The 26,475-nt window shown below is 41.0% G+C and overlaps 3 protein-coding genes across 7 annotated transcripts in view; 2 read left to right on the top strand and 1 right to left on the bottom strand.

Annotated features, from left to right (window-relative positions):
* The window catches only part of LOC134826659 (probable NADH dehydrogenase [ubiquinone] 1 alpha subcomplex subunit 12), a 76,053-nt gene that overhangs the window by 17,479 nt on the left and 32,099 nt on the right, over nt 1-26,475 (top strand). The gene's annotated exons all lie outside the window — the stretch shown is intronic.
* The window catches only part of LOC134826628 (peroxisomal ATPase PEX1-like), a 66,246-nt gene that overhangs the window by 14,241 nt on the left and 25,530 nt on the right, over nt 1-26,475 (top strand). Inside the window, exons 3-6 of one of the 5 annotated variants that reach the window (XM_063839094.1) lie at nt 903-977; nt 1,382-1,634; nt 1,802-2,036; nt 2,167-3,809. The exons of 2 other annotated variants lie outside the window; for them this stretch is intronic. In XM_063839094.1, coding sequence (XP_063695164.1) covers nt 903-977; nt 1,382-1,634; nt 1,802-2,036; nt 2,167-3,387 — 1,784 coding nt within the window. In that variant the 3' untranslated portion in view covers nt 3,388-3,809. Of the gene's footprint in view, nt 1-902; nt 978-1,381; nt 1,635-1,801; nt 2,037-2,166; nt 3,810-5,853; nt 5,922-26,475 lie in introns of those variants that run through there. 2 more of the 5 variants (XM_063839118.1, XM_063839109.1) reach the window with 2 other exon arrangements.
* On the bottom strand, nt 12,342-25,644 carry LOC134813325 (protein glass-like). Its single transcript, XM_063821023.1, has 8 exons — nt 22,440-25,644; nt 21,311-21,522; nt 20,971-21,050; nt 20,648-20,792; nt 17,457-17,666; nt 13,354-13,444; nt 13,065-13,162; nt 12,342-12,875 (listed from the first exon to the last, which is right to left on the bottom strand). The coding sequence occupies exons 1-8, from the start codon at nt 22,548-22,550 to the stop codon at nt 12,707-12,709; spliced, it is 1,116 nt and encodes a 371-aa protein (XP_063677093.1). The 5' UTR covers nt 22,551-25,644; the 3' UTR covers nt 12,342-12,706.

Here is a 26,475-nt window from a genome sequence, read left to right as displayed (position 1 = left end):
TACTGTGTACTGTACACTGTGTACTGTGCAGTGTTCTGTGTACTGTGTACTGTGTACTGTGCACTGTGTACTGTGTACTGTACAGTGTTCTATGTACTGTGTACTGTGCACTGTGTACCATGTACTGTGCACTGTGTACTGTGCAGTGTTCTATGTACTGTGCACTGTGCACTATGTACTGTGCACTGTGTACTGTACACTGTGTACTGTGCAGTGTTCTGTGTACTGTGTACTGTGTACTGTGTACTGTGCACTGTGTACTGTGTACTGTACAGTGTTCTATGTACTGTGTACTGTGCACTGTGTACCATGTACTGTGCAGTGTGTACTGTGCAGTGTTCTATGTACTGTGCACTGTGCACTATGTACTGTGCACTGTGTACTGTGCAGTGTTCTGTGTACTGTGTACTGTGTACTGTGTACTGTGCACTGTGTACTGTGTACTGTACACTGTGTACTGTGCAGTGTTCTGTGTACTGTGTACTGTGTACTGTGTACTGTGTACTGTGTACTGTGCACTGTGTACTGTGCAGTGTTCTATGTACTGTGTTAAATGACGCAGTTTGTTTATCTTGGTATTATTAATTAACATTGATCCCGTGACATAACAATTGTTCGGATCTGACTCCCCTCCCCCTCCCCTTACCCTGTCCTTTTGAGCGAAATTATCATAGCTGCAGTCACTAAGTCACCATGGCCAAATAGTAATTTCAATTACTACAACTAAATGTGCCTGACTTCGTCACCATAACTGATGACTTTACGAAGTCCGTATCGAATAGAGAAACCGATGTAATCGATGATTTTAACTTTGTGGAGGAAAATCGTTACAACGTTGCAGGCAGGTAAATCTTAATTTAATGCGGTTAGGTAAACAGTGTTGATAACATTACTTTTGGCAGGCCACGTGGAGAATCTGCTGAACACGTATGAAAATGATTCACAGCTAAACAGTGCTGACGATATTCAGCCTGTCGGTGAGATACTACTTTTTATTTGAATATTTTAAATGATCTGATAGACTCTATTATGTGATATGGTAAGTTAACTAGAATTATCACTGACACTGGATCCGCAACTGGCTGGCACGAATATACTGTCAGTGCGTGTAACGCGCCCTGCTGCGCGCCGTAGAGTGATAAAAAAGTTGGCTTTGTTAATTTAGAGCGCATTTCTTATAGAAAACACATTACTTCGCAGCAATATGTTTGCGCGACTTACCCGCCAGTGAAATTATAGAACGCTTTTGCGCCAGCGAAAACGAAAGCGGTTTCCTAGGAACTAGGGTGCTGTATTCGAATCCCATCAATGTTCGATCTGCTGATTATTTATTACTACCCTTCTTTTACCTCCTATTAATGACTGAAGTCAATTTTCTCAGGACCCCGTAGACCAGAACAGCCTCAAATATCCTGTCAGAAACTGAACACCATGACGCGAAAAGATACAAAACCCTTGAACACATGGCTTAAAGAGGAACCAAGTTCCAAGGGCCGGGGACCCTGCCATCGTAAGAGCATGTTGGAAATATCCTCTACCAAGATTAACGACAACTTGATATCTATATTCAGAAGGGACATGCACTGCACCGACGCCTGTGTCATCCGTGTCGTAGATAAATCAGGGATATTCAGGTATTTTCCAAAACCAGCGAGAGAAATTTTGAGTGCCTTGGTCTTGAACATTACGCACTGACCATATAATATGTGATTTGTAAATCAGAAAATTACATTTTCATGGGTAAAGAAATTGATGGAATATTGCAACTCTAGATTTCACTAAAACGCTCCTTACTTCACAGGCAATCCCACGTTAACAGGACGATCCCAATGGTTTGTATTGACAGATCATTGTTACAGGACAATGTTTCTCGTTTAAAACCGGGAACTTACCTTCGTATAATAAGAATGGAGAACGAAGGGTCCATTAAAGTATTCCAATCTAGCGACGTGTTTGCAAAACGTTCCGTCATTAAAGGCGGGGATATTCTGAGAACCCTGGCGGTTTATGAGATGAGAGAAAAGTTCGATTTCGAGGTTAGTGTAGCAATATGATGGTAGTTGACCATATAAAGTGTGTGCCCGGCTTTTTAGTTCAGTTTTTTTTTTCTCTCTATTTAATTACTGTACTGAGTTTATTTGTTCCTAATAAAATCTGTCTAATCAGGAGCAACATACCATGGATAAAGAAACAAGAAAAGTAATGTACAACAAATTTACGAACATGCAAAGATTGGATAGGGGTGTTGGATCACGGTTGAAGTGGCAATTCATGGAACGGCACAGCATTGAAGAAACCGACACTATCGAGTGTTTAGAAGAGAAGGCTGATGTCAGCTTTTCCATATTTGGTGTTGATGGTTACCTTTCCTACGAGAGTAAAACTTATAGGATGAAACATGTTTCTATGATTAAGGATTATGCAGGCTTGTATTATTTCATTCCCCAAAAGATGTTGAGTGCGTTTGGTAGTCAGTGGAACCGACGATACAGGTCTGACAGATATTTCAAATCCAAAATTAAATCTGAAGAGAGTTCTGAAGCTTCGCCCGAACCATCACCTTCTGGTCCCCCAAAGAGAAGACGAGCAAGGCTGAACCATTCTAAAAACAAGCAAAATGCCCCCGCAAGCAACCCTCCCTCATCTTCATTACCGACATTAGCTGCAACGTGTGAGGGGAACGTTAAGAACGAGTCTACCAGTCCTGAGCCTGTCAAACCTGCTCAAGAGTGCGAGACGAGGCCGGTGGAGACTAAGACAGTTCATGTTTCAGGAGGACTCAAATTGAAAGCAGGATCCTCCGCAAGCAACCATCCCTCATTGAAAGCAGGATCGGGTAAGCGGAAAACGTTAGTCGCACAGATAATATCAGATTCTAGTGAGATATTACCCAACGATGGGATGTCCTGGCGTAAGATTCGTGACGGTAAATCTGTAATATATCCTAAAAGAAAATCAACAAACGGGGGAACCGAGGATCCTGTTTTGAAGAAGGAATTGTCAGGACCCCAAGAATCAGGTCTGCTTAAGCAAGAACTCTCCAAACCTCTCTCATTACCCAGATCCCCACTAAAACCACCTGAGATAGTGAAAGCAGGTGTGCAGCACGACTCCTTCGCAGCAGTGCCCAGAGTTTCAGCAGCTAACATACCTACTGTGCGATTGTTGCCTCTAAACGGACCCAGTAGCTCCTTAAAACGCTCCTCAGACTCTAAAACTAGCCCCCCTAAACGTATCCAACCAATCAAAAGTATCGGGGTTCTCAGTAAGAATCAGATCTTAACTAAAGGGGAAGTGTTGTTGACAACAAAGGACCATATCATTTTTAGGATTCCACGAAATATGGAGCTGCCTGAGTGTTCTGACAAATCTGCTGATCGAAGTTGATCTGGTGGGTAAAACACTTTCCGTCTTAATCTGCCATGTATGATACAAAAACCTCATTAAATAACTGTAAAATTACAACCACTAGCAGCTAACAAATGTATAGAACAACCAGTAAAAAGTACTCGAGGTTCGAGTTATCGTTTGAGAAAGTAAAGTTTTGGTTCGTTTGCGTTAAAAGTCTTGACAAAAACATTGTTTTAAGTGTTTGAGCGGATTCGACAATATTTATTTTTCTAAGTTTTACACAATTTAAAAACCCTTTATATTGTTGTTGCTAAGCGCAGCTATTACGACTTCTTTACCAAGCCCACTCCGAGGTCTGATAGTCAAAATTAGAAAAAGGGGATCTTAATGTTTTTACTTTTCTATGTTGTGTTTAGACCTAGAAATTGAGTTCTTTAATTTATTGCTTTTACAATATGATACATTGCGTCTTATTCGACTGAAACACTCTAGCATCTGCGTGGGTAAACTATTAATAGCCAGAAATACTGCCATGAAATTGGAAAGGAGAACTAATTCCGCAACGCTGAGTGCAAGTGGGTCTGTTGGAAAGTGAACCTAAAGTTATTGGTAGTCTACCTATAGTTATAGTTTTAATTTTATAGTTTGTATTTACGTGAGGGTTGCTTGCGGAGGACACGTGATAGCTACAACACGGAGTGACATTTAAAGCGCTTAACTATCAAATATTATATCGTTCTCTAACAAGTTAGGGGTTGTTCACACTTCACATATTATGACAAAATCACTTTTTAGCAAATTTTAACACCCCTCCGTAATCAGTTTCACACATAGCTATTGTGTTAAAATTACACTGGCGTAATCAGTTTTACACATAGCTATTGTGTTAAAATTACACTAGCGTAATCATTTAGAAACCCCCTTCCTCTCCGTCAGTGATAATATGTGAGTCAGTAAACTGGCGGGCTGGGGGGGGGGGGGGGGGGGACTTGCCACCCATTAACGGGGAATACACCAAAACCTTTTTTGCCGAGATTCGGGATTTGACTTCATATTATAAAAGTATAGATAAAAAAAATATAATATATAATAAAACAATATAATATATAATAAGATTTGATGCATCGAAAAATTTTTTGAGAGTACGCACTTTCGAAAAAAAAATTTCTTTTTGGAAAGTTTTTTCAATTTTGAGAAGTCTGTCACTGTAATCAGTAATACCGATATTTCAGTCATTTTAAAAGTTTTTTGGCTGATTTTTTTACTGAACATTATTGATAATCCATACAAGAAGATTTTATAATTAAACAATAGATGACGAAGTTACAGACCAAACAAGGTCGAGAGAAGCAAAGTTGAAATTTTTGCCTACTATCAAAGTTGTAAATTTTACCAATCACCCAGGTCATCTTCCTAAACATCCTTAATAGCTGCGTCTTCCTTCTGGTATCTTCTGTGAGAATGGGTCGAGCAAGTTTAGAATTAATAAACGTGCGTGCTTGTCACAATCACATGGCCATTTCGAATTTTTATATTTTATCTAATTTCTTATAATTGTGTGCCCTAACTTCTTATCAGCTCCTTAGTCTTGTACCGACTACTTCACTTCCATTAAGCAGTGCAGCCCTGTAGTCCTGGCTTCTTAGTCTTGTACCGACTACTTCACTTCCATAAAGCAGAGCAGCCCTGTAGTCCTGGTAAATCTTAACAGGGCCCTATTACTACTGGCTACTAGTGGTTACTACTGGCTACTACTAGTGGTGGTCTGTCTGATATCAATTCAAGGTCTCATTATGACGTCGATGTCAATATCTTAATTTAGAAATTTATGATATGTCTCTCCTTTAAATACCGTAAATAGTGAAATACCGCGTTCTCGCGAGTCTGGGAGTGATATGCAGACACACAGACAGACCCTTATTTAAGAGCACATTGTTGAAGGTGTTAGTATAATTTATATACTCGCGGTGGATTGACTACTGATCCTCTGGAAGTGGGGCACTGGCAGAGAAAGTGCGCTTAAACGGGAAATATCACACGACTGAAATGAGTGAACTGTGCTCACTTTCTGTAGAGTTTTTACTGTCCTTCAAACATGTATAGAAAATGAAAACACTCTTACAGTGAAACGTCGCGTAATGAAATGGTGGTAATGGTTACATTGCTTTCTTATCGACGCGCTTAATTGCACGTGTCAGTTCAATTTCCATAACTTCCCTATTTCAATACTGTGCCTTTAACACAGTGCCCGCTACTCTGGATTGTATAACAATTAGTTATTTTACACTAAATATTATCTCAATAACGCAGGAAATAACGTTAAAACAGTATTTTAGGATGATTGTATGAACAGAAGCTAGGACCCTGCCTGAGGGAGAGTTGCTTGCGGAGGACCCTGCCTGAGGGAGGGTTGCTTGCGGAGGACCCTGCCTGAGGGAGGGTTGCTTGCGGAGGACCCTGCCTGAGGGAGGGTTGCTTGCGGAGGACCCTGCCTGAGGGAGGGTTGCTTGCGGAGGACCCTTATAGAACAGTGAGGTAGTCACGTGGTTGCAACCATTCTGGCACTTCAGGTACTCATTTCACTTTTCTATTATTCAGTATTTTTCGTTATTCAGTACTGGGAACATATCGAGATGTGGCCTGTTACAATATAACCATATGACAGTTCACAGCTTGGATAAACCGAAATAAAATAAGTATGATAGTAGTATAGATGACGCTTCATTTTTAGGATGCCATGATTTGTCCGAACTCTGGTTACTGACACGATTCTCCTGGGAAATTATTAGTTACACATAACATGAGTATTCCAAATTTCCTGGGAAATACGATTTGATGACTTTCATTGATCCAGCGGGCAATATATGACCATGTGTAATTTAGCGTTAAATGTTAGTTGATGAAGGAACAATATGCAGTACTGGAGAGCAGGTTCAAGATGTAGGGGACCTCCTATGATGCAGGGATGCTGCCTCCCAAACCTCAGCGGTACTATTCTACATTTTCACAAACTGGTACCCCCCCCCCCCCCCCCCCCATATCCCATATTACTAAAATACTATCCTTTTATCATGACTCAGTATATTTTAACAATGTTTTTCACCGCCCAGTTCGATGTGATTTACAATTAACAGTTTTTGATAAAGTTCTCTGGCTCGGTTATTAAATATTTCAACTGTCAAGTTTGTGTTCAGTATGTGGTATTTCAGAACCCAGGGCACAGGGGTTACCATGGGGTTTCCAGGGTTACCAGGGAGTGTTGAGGGGGTTACCAGGGTTACCAGGGAGTGTTGAGGGGGTTACCATGGTTACCAGGGAGTGTTGAGGGGGTTACCAGGGGTTACCAGGGAGTATTGAGGGGGTTACCAGGGGTTACCAGGGAGTGTTGAGGGGGTTACCAGGGGTTACCAGGGTTACCAGGGAGTGTTGAGGGGGTTACCAGGGAGTATTGAGGGGGTTACCAGGGGTTTCCAGGGTTACCAGGGAGTGTAGAGGGGGTTACCAGGGGTTACCAGGGAGTATTGAGGGGGTTACCAGGGAGTGTTGAGGGGGTTACCAGGGGTTACCAGGGGTTACCAGGGAGTGTTGATGGGGTTACCAGGGAGTGTTGAGGTGGTTACCAGGGCCAGGGGTTACCAGGGGTTACCCAGGGTTACCAGGGAGTGTTGAAGTGGTTACCAGGGGTTACCAGGGAGTGTTGAGGGGGTTACCAGGGAGTGTGTTGCGGTGGTTACCAGGGGTTACCAGAGGTTACCAGGGAGTGTTGAGGGGGTTACAGGAGTTTAAACATATAATAATAATAAGAAGAGACTACTTTACATTGTTCCTTTAAATTCAGCGTACTGCCTGGCAAGAGCAAATTTGACGTGCTAATTTTACCATGTAGTAATAATATCGTACTGATGTCATAGCGACACATCAGAAGACTGATGGTCCCACATCCAGAACGTTTAAAATTTCCTCGCAGATACAAATTATCTGTGCCTCTGTGGCTCGCGGGTTTTCGACTTTCAACCAGTCAAAGCCCAGTAAATTATACCCCAAAATGGGCGAAGTATACACTATACAGTATACATGTGTATACTATACGCAATATACACTATTATCACAATGCTGGCAAGCATTACCGTCGCCCTTATATTCACAATACTATTTACCCCCTATACTATTATATCCCCTTTATTGTTTTCCAGGTATTAAAACTCTTTCGAAAGTAGTTCAGCAGATACATTTAAGTTCAAATCATTCTAATTCAATGTTAAAGATGACAGGAATAAGAAATAGTTATATGGAGGTTTTTAAGAAATTTTCGCAAAATTCGCGCCAGCATGTTATACGAAATTAGGTAAAAAACCCAAAATCGCCATATTCAGGTGCCTTAAAAACCATGTTAAAATTGAGTTAGAGATCTGAAACTTTGCAGGGCGTCTAGACCTTGTCCAAATCGACAGTGAAAAAAATTTCATGTTTCAGGAGTATCGGGAAGTGGGTTTTCTGGAACCCCTGTTTTACAACAGATTGTCGTGAAGATCACAATGCTGGCAAGCATTACCGTCGCCCTTATATTCACAATACTATTTACCCCCTATACTATTATATCCCCTTTATTGTTTTCCAGGCATTAAGACTCATCGAAAGTAGTTCAGCAGGTATATTAAAGTTAAAAACATTCTAATTCAATGTTAAAGATGACAGGAATAAGAAATAGTTATGTGGAGGTTTTTAAGAAATTTGCGCAAAATACGCGCCAGCATGTTATACGAAATTAGGTAAAAAACCCAAAATCGCCATATTCAGGTGCCTTAAAAACCGTGTTAAAATTGAGTTAGAGATCTGAAACTTTGCAGGGCGTCTAGACCTTGTCCAAATCGACTGTAAAAAAAATTTCATGTTTCAGCAGTATCGGCAAGTGGGTTTTCTGGAACCCCTGTTTTACAACAGATTGTCGTGAAGCATATATATATATTATATAATATAGACGCTTTGGCAGTCAATTGGCAGTCAATTGTAGCCTACATTTAAGTGTCCGTAGATCCAAAAGTATAAACGATACAGTCATCTCGAACCACAGGTTTTAAAGATAATCGTTTAAACTTCAGTTTACATTGTATTGAAAAATAATTTAACGTCATCATCATCACTTGATGACGTCATCAAATTAAGTGTTTTTAAAACTTGATTTTTGACAAAGTAACAACTTTTCAAATCGATTTTACCACATTAAGGAGTAATTATATTCAAAATCTGAGGACATTATCACCTTAGATAATTGTTCAAGCATTCCAAAAATCTACCGGAAAAGTTTCCTACCTTGCTCCTTCATTAAGATATTTGCTTTTGAAGTTAGTGCTTTTTTAAAGAATAATTTTATAAAAACACAAAAGTTGTGAATTAGTATTCTCTGGTGTTGGGCCATCCCTTGGGTTGTGGAGCTCAATTTTGCTTCTTAAAGGTGTAAATTGTGTTATAGGCTAGTTTTAAAGTTAAAAATCGAAAAGTTGCACACGTGGGGACACGCCCAAATTGATTTAAAATAGCTAAAATCACTAAAAATTTTGATTTTCACGATTTTTATCAACTTTGGAGTCCCCTTGGGATCCAAGTTCTTTTTGAAATCTTCTGAAACTTTGCATGCTTATCAAACTATATATTAAATACCACTATGCAAAATTTTACGGTGATTCAATATTTTATGCGCATGCAACGTCCGCTCAAAGATTGCACGTGCGAAAGGTGAGAATTTTGCTCATTCGTGATTTCGAATATATTCTGCTTTCCACGATATTTAAATGGCATTATTATATATGAATTTAATGCCAACTTGAATGAGTAAAAAGTGCCATATTCAGTCGGTTATCGACAGATATACCTACCTAAACACAAGGAAACGTTTTCAAAGGCAGAATTTCGAAATCGTTGAAATTACCTCCTTATTAATGAAGTTTCGACTGTGTAAATTATCCTGACATTATAATCAAAAAGAGATGATATTTGACTAAAACCCATAATCATGGGTAGAGTGTACCGCTGCCAGTGTCTATCTTTTCCAAACAAAAGGAAATGATATTAATTTGAGGAACCGTCCGCTAATGCAAATTGAAACCGAGAATGAAATCGGTCGCTCGCTTTTCCCATTTAATAAGCTTTATTATATTACAATTCGTAAGCTGTGAATAAATGGGAAAAGCGAGCGACCGATTTCATTCTCGGTTTCAATTTGCATTAGCGGACGGTTCCTCAAATTAATATCATTTCCTTTTGTTTGGAAAAGATAGACACTGGCAGCGGTACACTCTACCCATGATTATGGGTTTTAGTCAAATATATATATATATAATAATAATATGTATAGACGCTTTTTGCAGTCAATTGTAGCCTACATTTAAGTGTCCGTAGATTCAAAAGTACAAAAGATACAGTCATTTCGAACCACAGGTTTTAAAGATAATCGTTTATACTTTAGTTTACTTTATATTGAAAAATAATTTATCATCATCATCATCACTTGATGACGTCATCAATTTAAGTGTTTTTAAAACTTGATTTTTGACAAAATAACAACTTTTCAAATCGATTTTAAACCATTAAGGAGTAATTTTATTCAAAATCTGAGGACATTTTCACCTTAGATAATTGTTCAAGCATTCTGAAAATCTACCGGAAAAGTTTCCTACCTTACTCCTTCATAAAGATATTTGCTATTGAAGTTAGTGATTTTTTGAAGAATAATTTTATAAAAACACAAAAGTTGTGAATTAGTATTCTCTGGTGTTGGGCCATCCCTTGGGTTGTGGAGCTCAATTTTGCTTCTTAAAGGTGTAAATTGTGTTATAGGCTAGTTTTAAAGTTAAAAATCGAAAAGTTGCACACGTGGGGACACGCCCAAATTGATTTAAAATAGCTAAAATCACTAAAAAATTTTGATTTTCACGATTTTTATCAACTTTGGAGTCCCGTTGTGATCCAAGTTCTTTTTGAAATCTTCTGAAACTTTGCATGCTTATCAAACTATATATTAAATACCACTATGCAAAAATTTACGGTGATTCAATATTGTATGCGCACGCAACGTCCGCTCAAAGTTTGCACGTGCGAAAGGTGAGAATTTTGCTCATTCGTGATTTCGAATATATTCTGCTTTCCACGATATTTAAATGGCATTATATATGAATTTAATGCCAACTTGAATGAGTAAAAAGTGCCATATTCAGTCTGTTATCGACAGATATACCTAACTAAACACAAGGAAACGTTTTCAAAGGCAGAATTTCGAAATCGTCGAAATTACCTCCTTGTTTATGAAGTTTCGACTAGCTGTGTAAATTATCCTGACATTATAATCAAAAAGAGATGATATTTGACCAAAACCCATAATCATGGGTAGAGTGTACCGCTGCCAGTGTCTCTCTTTTCCAAACAAAAGGAAATGATATAAATTTGAGGGACAGTCCGCTAATGCAAATTGATACCGAGAATGAAATCGGTCGCTCGCTTTTTCCATTCGATCACGGCTCACGAATTGTAATAAAGCTTATTGATTTGAAAAAGCGAGCGACCGATTTCATTCTCGGTATCAATTTGCATTAGCGGACTGTTCCTCAAATTTATATCATTTCCTTTTGTTTGGAAAAGAGAGACACTGGCAGCGGTACACTCTACCCATGATTATGGGTTTTGGTCAAATACACTATACAATATACAATATACTACTAGTGCACACTATACATGTGCAGTGTATACACACTATACACTATACATGTGTATACTATACACTATACATGTGTATACCATACACACAGTATACTACACACTATACATGTGTATACTATACACACCATACACACTATATACTATACATGTGTATACACACTATACACTATATATACTGTACAATACACTATATATACTATACAATTCACATATATACTATACAATTCACCTATCATACAACTAACATTTCATTTCAAAATTTTTCGAAATTCAGAAGTACTTTTTAAATTTCCTCTTTCACACAATCCCCGGAAATCCAAAGTTTTACCCTCAGATTATCTTTCTCACTTCCTCACCTGCAGGGGGTTGACGTGTCATCTTTACTCTACTATTATTAGTATACTATTATTAGTACTATATTATATCTCCTACAGTATCTCCCCCATACAACAGCAGCCCGTATTTTGAAGGATCAACACCGCCGTTTATCAATTATAGGATTTAACCTTTCAATTAGGTTTGCAAGACTCAGCCCACTAAGAAGGGAGAGACACGCGGCCAGTCGTGAGGCGCCCACCCCAGCGTGCCAGCTAACTGACATGTGACAAGCCTGCTAAACTGGGCAGTCTTGCGGAGGGAGGTTGCTTGCGGAGGGAGGGAGTTAGAATGCACTGAGCTACTCTGCTACTTGATAAGGGAGGGATTGCTTGCGGAGGGAGGGATTGCTTGCAGAGGGAGGGAGTTAGAATGTACTGAGCCACTCTGCGACTTGATAATGAAGGGTTGCTTGCGGAGGGAGGGATTGCTTGCAGAGGGAGGGAGATAGAATGCACTGACACTGAACTACTCTGCTACTTGATAATGAAGGGTTGCTTGCGGAGGGAGGGATTGCTTGCAGAGGGACGGAGATAGAATGCACTGAGCTACTCTGCTACTTGATAAGGGAGGGATTGCTTGCAGAGGGAGGGATTGCTTGCAGAGGGAGGGAGTTAGAATGTACTGAGCCACTCTGCTACTTGATAATGAAGGGTTGCTTGCGGAGGGAGGGATTGCTTGCAGAGGGAGGGAGATAGAATGCACTGACACTGAACTACTCTGCTACTTGATAAGGGAGGGATTGCTTGCAGAGGGAGGTATTTAGAATGCACTGACACTGAGCTACTCTGCTACTTGATAAGGGAGGGTTGCTTGCGGAGGGAGGGATTGCTTGCAGAGGGAGGTATTTAGAATGCACTGAACTACTCTGCTACTTGATAAGGGTACAAAGTTATACACACATTAAACTGTCAATATTTAAAAGTTATTATCTAAGTTAACAAAACAAGAATACACTTTTATAATTATTAACTATTCTAGTCATAATTAACCATAAAATAAAAACAAATACGTTATACTACAAAGTTATTACAATAATAAGTCACAGTTTGTTTTAGTCCTCGTTATCAGTTAACTTAACGTTATCAGTTAATTGTTGTCCATGGCGATTTCGTTATCGGCTCCTATCTGGCTACAATCAAGGACCTCCACAACATTTGGTAAGCCTAGATAAAAATGGACCTTTCCTTGGTGGGGGTGATCATCTAACAAGTGCTCTCTTTGTCACATGAATATCGGTGCGTTGTCTGGAGTACCAGGAATAAGTTGCTCAGTAGATTTTGGGGCCCTCTTTAGTCCAGTCCCTGAGTCTGGTGGGGTCAGGGAGGTAGGGGCTCACTGATCGGGACAGGTCCTTAGTGACGTAGGGGCCTTGGTGGGTCCCATTCTGCTCCTTGTGGGTCCGCATGTGTCTGTTTAGGTTGCCACTTTGGCTGAACCTGGAGTGAATGTGTGGTTAGAAGGACAGTTAATTAACAGTTGATTACTTGTTATTAAATCAATCATGTTATTGAAAATACAACACAATGGTAATACTGAGTTAATCACCAGTGTTACCATAGTAACACTGCTAGTTACCATGGTAATACTGAGTTAATCACCTCCACCCTATTTCTATTTCAACTCACCGTAAGTGACAGACGGTACACCGGTAAGGTTTTTCCCCGCTGTGTACCCGTATGTGTTTAGTAAGTGTGGAGGTATCGCTGAAGGCCTTGTGACAAACCTGCAGGGTTAAGAGGATTATAATAAAGGATTATAACTCTTGTTTAATACAGGAGAAAAGCATTGTATTCTCCTTCTTTGTTATACTTAATAAGTATTACTGTATTGTTCAATCAAATATTCTGTTTTTTAGTACAAAGATCTCTAAAACTAGTTGAGGAAATGTTGTAGTATAATGTAAGTTTAGTTTACCTTGCACTTGTAGGGACGCTCCCCAGAGTGTGTCCTCATGTGGGTGGTTACAGAGGAGGATTGGGAGAACCTTCTGTCACACACTGGGCACCTGAAACAGTTACGCGTTATTAAAACTGTTGTCAACGGTAAAGAAAAACATTTCAATAGTCATTTTAAGTAAGAATTGTCGTATATTCTACATCAGTCCAGTTTGTGGCTGTCAGAATGTTTTGGAAGATTTCCTCGCTATCATTATGATGTCTAGCACGTATTATTGTAGGCGTTGTCCAATGTTATCGCTTATTATTAATGGTTCCAATATATCGGACACATGTCGCGAGCCAATTTTCAAGTCTGTGGGAAACCGTTTGTAAATCCTATTTGAACAGCGCTTTTTTTGTAAACTAAAGATCTGTGACTGTAAGTGAGACTTCATCACCTTCTCACCTCTAGTTGTAGATAACTGCTATTTGTACAGGACTCTTATTTCACATAACTCTGAGTTCACATGAACCTAGTCCCTAACCTGGACGCGTCTGGACGCGATCATGCACAATACCCAGGGACCGTGTGAACCCTTCTAAAGAAAGAAACCGATAACCGAACAGTAATTGTGTTAGTGACCGCTGAGTATCGCACTACGTACCCGCTGAGTATCCATACTAGACTTGATAAGGCTTCTGTAGTGGCGGGCTCAATGACCTCGCCATCGTGTGCCTGGTGCGAGGCTAATTCGCACTACCTTTCATTATGCAACAATGAAACAAGACAATACTGAATACCACATTTCAGATTATTAGAATTTTCATTATCATTTTAAACACCTGGCTGGTATTAGAATTTCAATGGAATTTAAAGCTGGTCTCTGAAAACCTTTATTGGTTAAAGTACAAATATCCCTGTTATTATTCTCAGTGTTATATATCACGTGTAGAATGCTATATGACAACTAATTTCTCGCCCGATTACACTTGTCTATACGCTCTACTCGCAAATAATCATCAATTAATTCCATAGTTCCGGGCTCCTAAAGTACAAGTAGGCATCAACAATAATATGTACATCTCGTCAAACATTAACTGAATATTCAGCAACTAGAATCTGGAGAAGCTCAGAGATATGTTATTTGTGAATCTAGCATTTTAACCAAAGGTCTTTGATAAGATTTATCGTATTTATTTTCAAATAATTTTCCTCAGTAATTGAATTATGGCACGTGATGTCGCTTCTAGACACGGGGCGTACTGATCTAGTGTCTGAAAAAAGCTTCAAAATATGTTAACGCTCTCAAATACGTTAATTCTAACTTATCAATGGTCTAATTTAGAAGTCCGACTATTCGTACAGTAAAAGTAGAAATGTGCCTCGTTCCTGTTGCGCTGAATGATTACCCTCTTAACCAGAGTAACCCTAACTGTTAACCCTAACCATTGTCCTGCTACTTCAAACAGTTTCCAACAGAAGTTGCAGTGCCGGGTTATCATTCTCTCTGTAGACTACTTCAGGACAGCTAAAACTATTAATAGAAGCATATCCCCGCTATATTCGGATATAGCCGTAATGCTTCATGCCACATTTGAAACTGTAGGTCATCTTCAAAAGTTCCCTTTTAAAAGTTGTCTGTTTCTCAGGTCAGGCGGTGAGTATCACCAGCAGTGCTGTAACACCGCACTAACCAGTACCTACTACCAGTACGTGCATTCCTTGCTCGGGAAATATGTTTAACAACCGATAATGTCACCAATAGCTGTTCCCACAAGATCCTCAGTGGGTATATAGCCGTGTTGGGGAAGTAGCTGAGAAGTACCAGCACTGATAGAGCGAGGTGGCACCAACAGTCAGGACTTGTTGATACGGGGAAACTCTGTGTCAGCATGTGAAGGCCGGGGTTGCTGTGGATCACACCGTCATGTGTTACAGATCTCACAACCTCCTCGTGACACTGTCATATCAGCCAATCTACACGTGCATCTCCATAGCGACCCTTCATTCCTGTAGTTGTTGCACGTGGCACGCCACCCACAAGTAGCTCACTTAATCATTAGCTCTTCCTCCCCTCTGTCTCCTCATTGGTTACCAGAGTGGTAGTTGTTGGTGAAGCAGCCAGCTACACTATTCCAATTTAAATTCATTAACCAATCTCGAGCCCTATCCGGGTGAAGCCTGCACTTTTTAATTCTGTTTTAAGGGCTGTTTGCACGTGCTGATTGCACGTGCGGAGCTGAATATAATCTGCTTGCAGACTACTTGACTATTGGTAGCAGCGAGGTTTACTGCCATGTTCTCAGGTGTTGAACTCTAAGTCATGGCTAATTTGGGAGTCTGGTAGTATCAGATAAGAATTATTTGCTGCTTTATTATTGGCTAACTTTCTAATGGTAATCGAAGGATTAATCTTGCAAGATTAGAGCTCCAGAGTCTAACAAAACTCCTACTTGAGCTATAACCAGGGCAAGAGAATAGTGATAGGTTTACTGTAACCAGGGCAAGAGAATAGTGATAGGTTTACTGTCCGCCTTAAGGCTGTCTGAGTTACTATATGTTCAAAGCATTGGGGAGTGTTCACTATTGACTTCCTCGTCAGAGTGTAAATGTGATGATAAACACCAGCCTTCTTAGTCTCAGTGCTCAAATATCCCGGACTAGTTAGTGTAGAAATTGTGACTCCACCGCGCCGTAAGTAATGGATATCAGTTCTCACGCTACAACATCACAGTGGATAGCAAAACTGGTCGCTGCTCACTCTGCAATACTCAGGGGAATGCTCAGCGTTCAGTTTACCTTCTATTCAAGCCATTATCAGGTCGCTGACTATTAAATTTCTCCCTGGACTCCCTGAAAGTATGGCTTTGTCTCTGCATAGACAGGCACTGCTTGAGGGTTGAGGTGTGACGCGTGCACTGAATTAACTAGAATTAATAGAGTAGGTGAAACCTTGCAGTTCTCAGAAAACACGTGGTTTTCAACCACTTGTAATCTGTTTTAATATGGAGCCCGGGTTGGGAGGGAACCCTAGGATGTTACCAATTTAGGAGGAGAGAGCGGAATATAGTAAGGATTCGGTGGTACATTAACAAGTTATTGCTGAACAATAAAAACAATTTACAAGGTTTCTAGCGCTCAGCATACGGCTTCTCAAGCTTAGAAGATATATAATGTCCTAGTTGTTATGGTAGTGCGGATCTAGCTCTATTTAGTTGTGGGTTAGCTAGTAGACCAGTCAGGAGTGGGCTCATGGACCAATCAAAATCTCTTTATATTCAATAAAACACTAAATCTGTTGGCCAGTTCAATTAATTGTATTTACTCATTTTATTTTCCATGTTGTTGGTGGGAAAAATTCTGCTCAGAGCAAGCAATTTGAAAAAATTTAAATTTTGACAACTAGTCAGCCGTGGTCTTGACACAAAGGCATTAAAATATACAAACTACAAAGGCACATAGCTAGTCTAGTAGCTGAAGGGTAAAATTCTATCCCTTTGACTTATGTTCCTTAGATCAGCTAGCTGGCGTCAAGAAAGTGTTCGCATGGACATCAATTGGGAACCTTAATTCCAAACTCACGTTTGAAATATTTGTATCATTCTAATTTTACTTTTTAGAAGCAAAGTAGCTGGTAAAGACGTAAACTTCCGTCATGGGCACAGTGAAGGGCCTCGTTACGCCACTGCACGGGCATCAGTTGAGTATTTTGAGTCTGCTCAAAGGACGATCAATAAATTGTTTCCTTATATAGTCATAAAATTAGAAGGGAGTTGTGAGTCGGTTCTAACTGAGTGGCACGAAATGGAAATGTAGATTTAGAACCTGACACAATGACACATCGGCCTGGCATGTGTAATAAAGCATGTTACATAGCGAGTACACTATGTGTTACCTACAACTCATGCCGACTCGGGCATTAGCACGGATAAATTCTCTTGTAAAGAAGGAAACAGAAGACCTAACCAAAGTGAATTTTCATGGCTTTTTTACATGAGTCGTCCTTGTCTTGTCGTTTTAACAGGTGTTTAATAGATAGTTACAACAGAAGTTGCAATCTACCGCGGGGGTTACCTACAAAGAATGTGTCGTCTGTCCAGTAACAACATCAATATTAATTACGAAATGTTTAATCTCACCTGAAAGGTTTGTCTCCAGTGTGGGTCCTGACATGAGCGGTGAGGTTGGCTGCTTGAGAGAACCCCTTGTTACAGGTATCACATTTATAGGGTTTTTCCCCCGAGTGGGTCCTCATATGTGTCTTCAGGGTGCTTGGTCTCGCGTACGTCTTGCCGCACAGGTAACACAAGTTCATCTTCAGATCAGCTGTTGTGCTCTTGAAGGCAGACCTGAGGGAGATTGGGATGTTAGAGAGGGTGTTATCTTGATATCCTGAAGGCATACTGGGGGAGATTGGATGTTAATGAGGGTTTTTATCTTGAAGGCAGATCACGGTGATATTAGTGAGGGTTTTATCTTGAAGATCAGGTGATATCGGGATATCAGTTAGGGTGTTATCTTGAAGATCAGGTGATATCAGGATATTAATGAGAGTGTTATCTTTAAGGCAGACCAGGGTGATATCAGGATGTTGATGAGGGTGTTGTCACTCAAAAGGTCGGTCATGCTGCTCCAGTCTGTTAGCGAGCATTCCTGTGCGTAGTTAAAAAGCCGTGTTCATTTGTTCACGGAGGGCCGGTCTCGGTGATGCTGTGAGTTAGTTGCCGGATATGTTTAAATGTCCGCAGCGGATCTTTGGTACCAGGCAATGACACGGATCCGGCTCATGACCTGGGCCACCTGTTTAACCCTCCATACTTCCTTTCGGCTGTTTAATTTTTTCCAAAAATAGCGTGTCAAATAAGGTACTGAATGAATTGAATGTTATTATTCCTGGAAATGACTGAATAGAAGTATGAATTGTTTTATGTCTCCGCTATAATGGACACGTGCTGTTTTGTTACGGGGCCACGTGACGAGAATTATATGCTGACTCCTGCGGCGCTGGCTGACACCACCTCTACCAATCCCAGGCCGTTAAATCCCTCCGGAACCAATGGCTGGCCTGCATTTGTGCACCGTGACGGAGGCTGGTGTTGGATGGCAGAATTGCGATAAGTCTCAGACTCCTCACATTAACAAGTCCAATTTCTACACCACGTGACAGGTAAGGCTGGTGTGTGTAACGCAGCATGTGTTGAAGGGTGTCTATTCCTACTCACCGAATACTTTTGAGACGTTGAAACTTTTTAAAACTCAGTCTACAGGGATATAGGAGTAACTGTCCGAAAACTTAAAATGGAACATTTATATCATCCCAGGAGATACGGGATGATAAAACCATATAACCTAGTATGCTGTTAAATCATGACGGGATTCGTAATGAATTGGAGGTACTTAGCGTTAGAATGGATTTGTAGGGTTTGAATCCATTATCACATACTTTTTGACTGAATTATCTCATTTTCACGAAGCATGAAAAGTTCAGTTCAATTAGCAAGCATGCATAACAGCTTCTGAGGACTATGATAATATATAATGAGTGGGATTTGTAGTAAATACACTATGTGATCCCCTATTTAGCAAACAAAAGTTATCGGTGTTTCATCAGGAAACTATTGCAGTGCTTATTGGCGCGTTCTCTAAGTGGAATGAAGTTGACATATTTGGTGTCTAGACTGAAGAGTCGAGTTGACTGTCAAGGTTGGTCCTAAAGCCCTAAATCAGCTCTAAATTAAGCCCCTGCGCTCTTTGCGGGGATGGTTGCACTTAGACTTACGGGCACTGTAAGTAAACTGCCGTGATACCAGTCACATTAACCGACCGTAAGTCACATGCCGCGCAAACCCCAGGTCTGTGCTTGCCTCACTGATAAACCTAACTGTTCTGAATATATTGCTTTATCGATTACAGGGCTCCTAAATGCGAACTATTACAGGGCTCCTAAATGTGAACTATTAATTGAAACAGCTAATAGTGGAAGTCTATAAGATGGGCTCTATTAAAAGTACTTCGTTCCCTTTGTTCTCCTTATTGCTAGCGTCTCTTATTTCTATGAGCAACCCGCCATGCACCTATTTCACTCCTAGCATCAATATAGCTTCACCTGTCCACCCCCGCTCCTTCATCAATATAGCTTCACCTGTCAGTTCAATTCAACTATGAGCTTACACTGTGGCAGACGATAGAATTCCCAAAACATTCAAAATGAGCCAACAAAACATGTAACGGAGTTTTATATTAACAGGAGTTTTTATATTAACAGGAAACGATGTAACAGAGTCGACATATTTTAATGTTGCCATGGGGTGGCAAGTCCCCATACATCGTGGTCCGGTAGTTTCATTGCGTCCTAATATACAACATCTACAATATCATTCTCTAAGCTCTAGTGGTGTACCAACTGTGTACCAGCGTTCAACTGATGATGCTCTGGCTCAGTTAGCCGCACTCAGTTACAGTTATAGATATAGAGAATACCGCTCACTTGACCTCTGATTGGAAACGGCTCTTTTCGACTTCTTAAGATCCCTTCATTCTATTTTTGATTACTCAGGCATCTACCAAATGAAGTATTGACACATTTATGACCTAATAGGTAGAAGAATGCCAGAATTCCCTGATTCTAACTACAATCAATATTCCTATGTTTTCTCGTCCTCTAATTCCTCCAGCTCCTGGTCCGTGTCGTTTCAGAAGCCTCGTCCCCCGGTCCCCTCGCCGTTTAAAATAACCCCCATATTGTGAGAGGTATCCACTAAATATTAGGGCTCGTGTTGGGCTATTAGATATGGTGCATGAGTCGCACAGTCCGGCCCGTTATCAGGGAGGATTGTTGACGGCTGCGCGACACTCTGGTGCCAGGCCTGTCAACATACCTCACTCGACTCTTTATTCACGTGTGCTCGCTCCATTAACCCCCTACATATTTCATCTCATTTTAACGGATCAAACTCGGCAAAACAAAAAGCCGCGCACGTCTGTCTATTTTAATCGCAGTTTTAGTCGGAATTTGAGAAATTCGCTTGGTACGAAGTTAAACGGAATATCGCTATGTTACTATAGTAACATGTTACCATGGTTACTATACTAAAGGTGTTGACATATGTCCAGTATATTTCAATGTTGACGAAATCTTCACGATATCATAATCTCTACACAATTGCCTTAGACCAGACGGCTCCACACAGCAGGAGAGCTGTTCAAAAACACCCACCAAAAATACTGTATTTTACTAAAATATTTCTACAGTATGAAACACTTGTAAAATATAAGTAAATGAGCGTCCTGGCGGTGGCAAGTTCGCAAGACGTAATTCACTTTAACTCACTTGTTGTCCTGGTTGACGGAGAAATGAGGGAGTGCCTCGGGGATTGGTGGCAGGGATTGGGCGGTGATACAGGAGTGAGGGGGTGTACCGTGGTGTTGGGATGAAACAGGCGGCGGGGCCGGGATATGCGCCTCCGCTCCGATACCTGAAAAGGAGGAAGTATTAGTATATGGACTGCATACTATCGAGCCCCATCATTGTACATGTAAGGCTACCCTATGTCGTAAGTTACAAGTCAGACCCCTGCTAAATTATGATCTTATTGCAGTACAGTGAGTGATCGTGTTAACGGAACACTCTAGTTGTTGACAGTGCTATCTTACCTCTTCGGTACAACTCCAGCTGATCCATGCAACCAGCGCTCTGAGGTGGTGGGGGCAGGTCCATACCTTGTCTGTAGTACCTGCACAATTCACACTGTTAGAGGCATTGTCTACAAGAAAAGAGATTTGTTGACTAGTTCGCGTGGTCACTATTTAATATACGTCTAGATGCAGTTTAAGTGTAATGAAGATTAATATATCCGGAAGTTTACAGATTGATTTTGAAGCTCATTAACGCCGATGAACTGTCGAAGCAACCAGTTCTAGGGATTTAAAAGGAAGTCTTAATACGGGAAGGTGTTACTGACACCCTCTGTTTAGCTAGAATTATCATGTTTACCTGGAATTATCAGTACTCATGACTCTGGAGTACCAGGAGGAGTCCGAGAGCCACACTCCGGGCTGTTCCATGTCCGGTCCCTGGGTGGCGGGCAGGTGGGGTGTTGCTACGTTGGGGGCCGTGGGGTGTCCTCCTCGGCCTACATACTTGCTCAAAACATCCGGGCTCGTCAACTTCTCAAAGGATTGACGTAGGCCACAAGGCGAAAAGGGCTGAAATATTGGAAGTTAGCTATTGATTGAGTCAATTTTTAGTGTTATTCAAGCTGTTGTCTGCTACAAAAGAGGGGTAAATTAGTCGTAAAGGCGTTTTGGAGAAGTCGAAAGAATCTTGTCTAAAGGGTGTGATGAAGAGAGGGAGAACCTTCCCTTCTGATAACCAGCTAACTGCTTGTAATTGCTCTTTACTCGTAGTACTAAACGCTCGATAATATAAACTGGATATTTTCAGACATGCTAATAACAGAGTCTCACTGTAAGGCTTCATTTTGTCAGCCTTGAGTTTAATTTGTTCTCTGATTGTTAATTAATAGCGATGCTTGTAATAACGCTACCCCGCACGGAAATCACAGCTTCTCAACGCCTAACTAAGATCTAGATCTAGAACTCTTACAACTGTATAGACTAGGCTGGGTTGCTAAAAACATCACACGCCCCTGTGAAAGGTGAATATGACCCTAGATAAGACTATAGGCCGGGTCCTACTTTGCTGGCTTCAAGGCGTAATATAGCCGTAATATAGCATTAGCCGTAATTAAACCTATTAACAGCACTTCGTCTGTATTTGGTGAGTGCGGCCTATTCCCTTAATCCCGTATGTCTGGACCCTAACCGTTCTGATTTGAACAAATCACTCTCGATAACAATAAGGCGTTATCATGTCGACACCGTCGGCTGAACCTAAAACCCAGGTACAAAAATTGGGCAACCGTCTGCCTAAATAGCACACCAATACGTGTGATAAAATACACTCAGAAAAAGTGACCCATTTTCACACAAAAAGATAAGTGCGGAAATTTTACAATTTTTTTCCTACTCTAGAATCAGTGAAAACCATGCTGCAAAGTGCAAAATAGTTCGCAATTAAACTTTCACGTTGAAAATAAGTGAAACTTAAATGTAGCAATTACCTGTGTGGGTTGCTGGGAGTTGGTGGGCAGCCCATAGTTGTGCACCGGGTTGGAGTAAGAGGTAACGTACGCCGAAAAACAGGGCGAAAATGCGCTTTCCATAGCTATCATTGCTGGGGAGGGTGTACTGCGTTAGCATGAATAGTTATGGGGAACCAACTTAGCAACGAGGAACTCACTTAGCAACGCCAAAGAGGAATTTGTTCGGCAGATTTAGAGCACTTTTATTGGGTCAGACACTATGTCAGATCCCCGAGGTTAGATCCTGTAAGTTGAGCCGAGCCACGCGCCGATTTTGTCGCTAACCGTACTTTTTCGTACTCAATTCTTCTAGCACTATTGAAGCGAGACTAACTTAGAATCTTAAAAGGCTTCACCCGTATGGTGGAGTTTACAAACATAGCGTTTTTGCCAATGATGTGAGATCTATCACTTCGAGATTAATGTTTGTCTTTTGTAGGCTTCCTATTTGATCAAATCGCCATTAAAGCGAAGTTACCTGATGGTTGTTGAAGCAAAATCCACTCAAATTATGCGCACAAGACGGGAGAGAGGTTGTAATAAAGGCACTAATGGAGACCAACAGAAGCTTCTCAAATTGTAATTTTACCGACGAGCCGTTGATAAAACCTGGGCTTTAAAGCATTAGCACTTTGACAGTATAACAGAGCGGGATATAGATAAACCTCAGACAAGAGCTAACACTTAAATTAGTGTACGATCTAAGATTTACTACCTCACACCTCGCTCACTCTTACGCAACTTACACGCTACTTCTAGGACTGTCTACTTAGTAAAGTAAAGGTGCAAACCTTGTTAAACCTGAGATTAAAAAGAACTTGAAAAGGGGCTAATACTTGGGTTCGTGTTACAAGTGTCAGGTACTAGGGGTCGCCAGGGACTGGGGGTAAGACTTTAGCCTAGCAATCTTAATCTAATATCCGGCTGCCAATTCCACTTGTCTGCAACTGCCATTCACTCTTATTAAAATATCACTCAGATCACGTTTAGACGATATGTTTAATCGGGAGGCAGGCTTATCAAAGTATCCCTCATATTACAGTATTACACCTGCGGAGTGCAGAACTTGGCAAGTTACCCGGATACATATCAGCTGTTTACCATTATGATTACATGATTATATCACCAGTAGAACTCTACTTTTCTAATTCTAGCTTGTTTGGAATCTGCTGTACTCACACAGCTATAGATTCACCCCGAATGTGAAACCGAAGCCATCCTATGTAATGGCAGGTCTGTGCTGGAAAGTATGTTTTAACCCTTGAAACCTCATCATATGCGAACACACTCAGGCTCACTTAGCAGGTGATACACGAAAGGCTTCTCAAAGTGTTCTGGGTTCACTTCGGAACCATATAATTATGCATCCAAAAGTAATGATATCTGGACTACTATGGCTTAGAAAGGTCTGCTCCGGAACCCTTATAAAATTGCAACGAAACTGTACTAACGAGTTTGAAAATAAAAACACCGGACTCTTTCCTGGGACGATTTTAGCTGTAACCATAGCAACGCAAATGAACGAAGAAGGGACTTGGTAGTCTTCTCGGCAGTTTTAGGGGCTTCGCAAAGGGAGAAAACCATGCAACTGAAGCATATCCTGCGCAGCACTCGCCCTCACACACGCTCAGCTGACTCCCAATCAGAGCCACGCGTTTAGGCACATCCGTAGTGCAGGCTGTTTCACGCGCTCATTGGCCAGCCCATCGGAACTAAAATTATCTGGTTTACGATGGTGAAACTCAGCTGTGGACCTCGGCTTCACCTTTAATGACGAAATTTGGCTTCCCTAGAAGTGCGGGCTTACTTCCCTTTTAGCGCTTCCCAGCCTTACATTCTGCTAATATAGGCTGGGTATTCGGGTTGGAAACACATTTACTGCACTTGCAAATATGTTTCCGCTCCTTCTACTTTCGGAATGGTTGTTATTGATAAACTTGGTGATTTGACGGGATACCAGATTTAATTGGGCAATCTCTGAGAAATCTCAAATCATAACTTTTCTTCAAAGAAACTACGCGAGCTGTAGACAGCTAATCAGGTCAAGAGCATTGAAGGACTTTCTGAGAACATGCGAGAAGACAAAAAAGATGAACTGTGCGAGGGACTGCTGTCACTGCTTGATATAGCACCTATAAAACCATGTATCAGTTTTCTCCCATACCCTCCTAATTAAATACGAGCCTTGATTAAGCAATCAATCAGGAGGCTGGGCGTATTGGCTGAGCCGTCACTACTACTGTTAGATTTGCTCTTGCTATCATTGCTGTTAGATTCGACTAAAACGCCACCCCATCGCTGATTAAATTGAACGTTTGGGAAAATTTTGAGAGAACTTGGAAGTGTACTGCACGTGGATCAGGACGACTGGACAAAACCCAGAAAAGTGCCCAGTCTGCTTGTTATAGGAGAGTTCAGTATTGATATTGCATCGGACGCCTATGCTTGCCAGAGCGACCCTCAAACGTGGGAAAGATTTTCAAAGTCTGAATGGCAAATGGATATAATGGCACTTAGTTAGTATAACTATACATATGTTACATAGGGGGTTGAGAGAAACAGTTCCCAGAAACAAGAACGAAGCAAAACAAAAGAAACGACAAACTCTCGGAAATGAATTGCTACTCGGGTGCCAACACTCTTGAATTATGATGGCCACTTGACGCCTTCCTGAAACCATGGGAACCAGAGATCGGGTCTAATCAGTTTGGGAAAACTTGTCAACACCAGGAAACGTGGTGATCATCAAATGTAGAGTGTTGAGTGAGATTGAGAGGAAGTTGACACGACTCTGTTGGAGAGTGAAACACAAGATCGGTCACGTCTTCACCTGATTAGCCGGCCATGGGAACGCTACAACCTCAACTAGAGCTCACCAACTCAAGCTCAACAACACGCTGTACAGTACATATTACATAGGTGTCAGCACGGGCACTAAATCGGGGAAAAAATATCAGTACCGTGTGGAACCGTACGTAATGAGAGCTAGAGTACCGGTAGGTTAGAGAGATACCGGTACGCCAAAAGAGCTAGAATACTGAGAGCGTGGAGACTAGACTATGTTTCTTGGAGAGTAACGATGATAATTAACATTCTTCCTCAGCACGAATACTAAGCATTAAACACACAAACACTGTACTCGGGTACAACTCTAGTACATACATGAAATTTTGGAATTTTTCTCTCAGAAAAATTAAAAAGTCCAGACGATCTCGAGATCACCACGTGGTGGTTGTGGTATCCAATGACAACAATTTTTAATGAACACGTGATCGTGGTAATCCAATAAGATGGCCTTGTGCGACCCTTAGCAATTCACACCGTGTTTATCAGTGTTTATACTTTTATAGTGTTAATTGAACGTAATACTGACAATCTCGGGCACTATTGTTATTGTCATTACAGGTATAGGCTCTGCTAGGTACCTTACAGAGCCCTAAGTCCCAGTATTCACCAACATGGGAAACACCGCTACGAGGGTTTAGCGACAAGTTCCTACTTTTCAGACGGTGATATCTGTAAGCCTGTCCCTAATCAAGGAGAAATGAAGTGCCAGACATCAACCTTATCACAACCCTACTGTCAGTAGACCCATCCAAAGTTGGGAATCACAAACAAACGATAACGAGAACAGATGTAAGGAACTAGTTTCGCAAACTAAACCAGATGTAAGCAAAGTCACTGAACCCGGGCACTGGACAATACTAGTAGTTGGTGTATATTCACGCCAAATTGTATTACACAGCCATAATTAATAAATTGACAATGAATCCCATTTGGGTTAAATGTTAAACTGATTCCTGTCGAGATAAGGGAGTGGAAATGGCAGTAAACGAGGTCCTGCAATTTTCGACATGAACGCTAATTAATTGTTGCCCTAAATTTCCAACACTTGACCAAGTGTTGGACGACCTTCATGACGTTTAAGGCGAGTCGAGTTAAGAATGAAAGGCACGCTTCTGCCAGTAGAACTGGTGAAAAGAAGGGGAAAAGAGGTTCGGGTGTTGGGCAGAAT

The sequence above is a fragment of the Bolinopsis microptera genome, chromosome 1, assembly GCF_026151205.1.
Source record: "Bolinopsis microptera isolate Bmic1 chromosome 1, MBARI_Bmic_1.0, whole genome shotgun sequence".
NCBI classification, from domain to species: Eukaryota; Metazoa; Ctenophora; class Tentaculata; order Lobata; family Bolinopsidae; genus Bolinopsis; species Bolinopsis microptera.
This window is presented reverse-complemented; position numbering and strand designations above follow the sequence as displayed.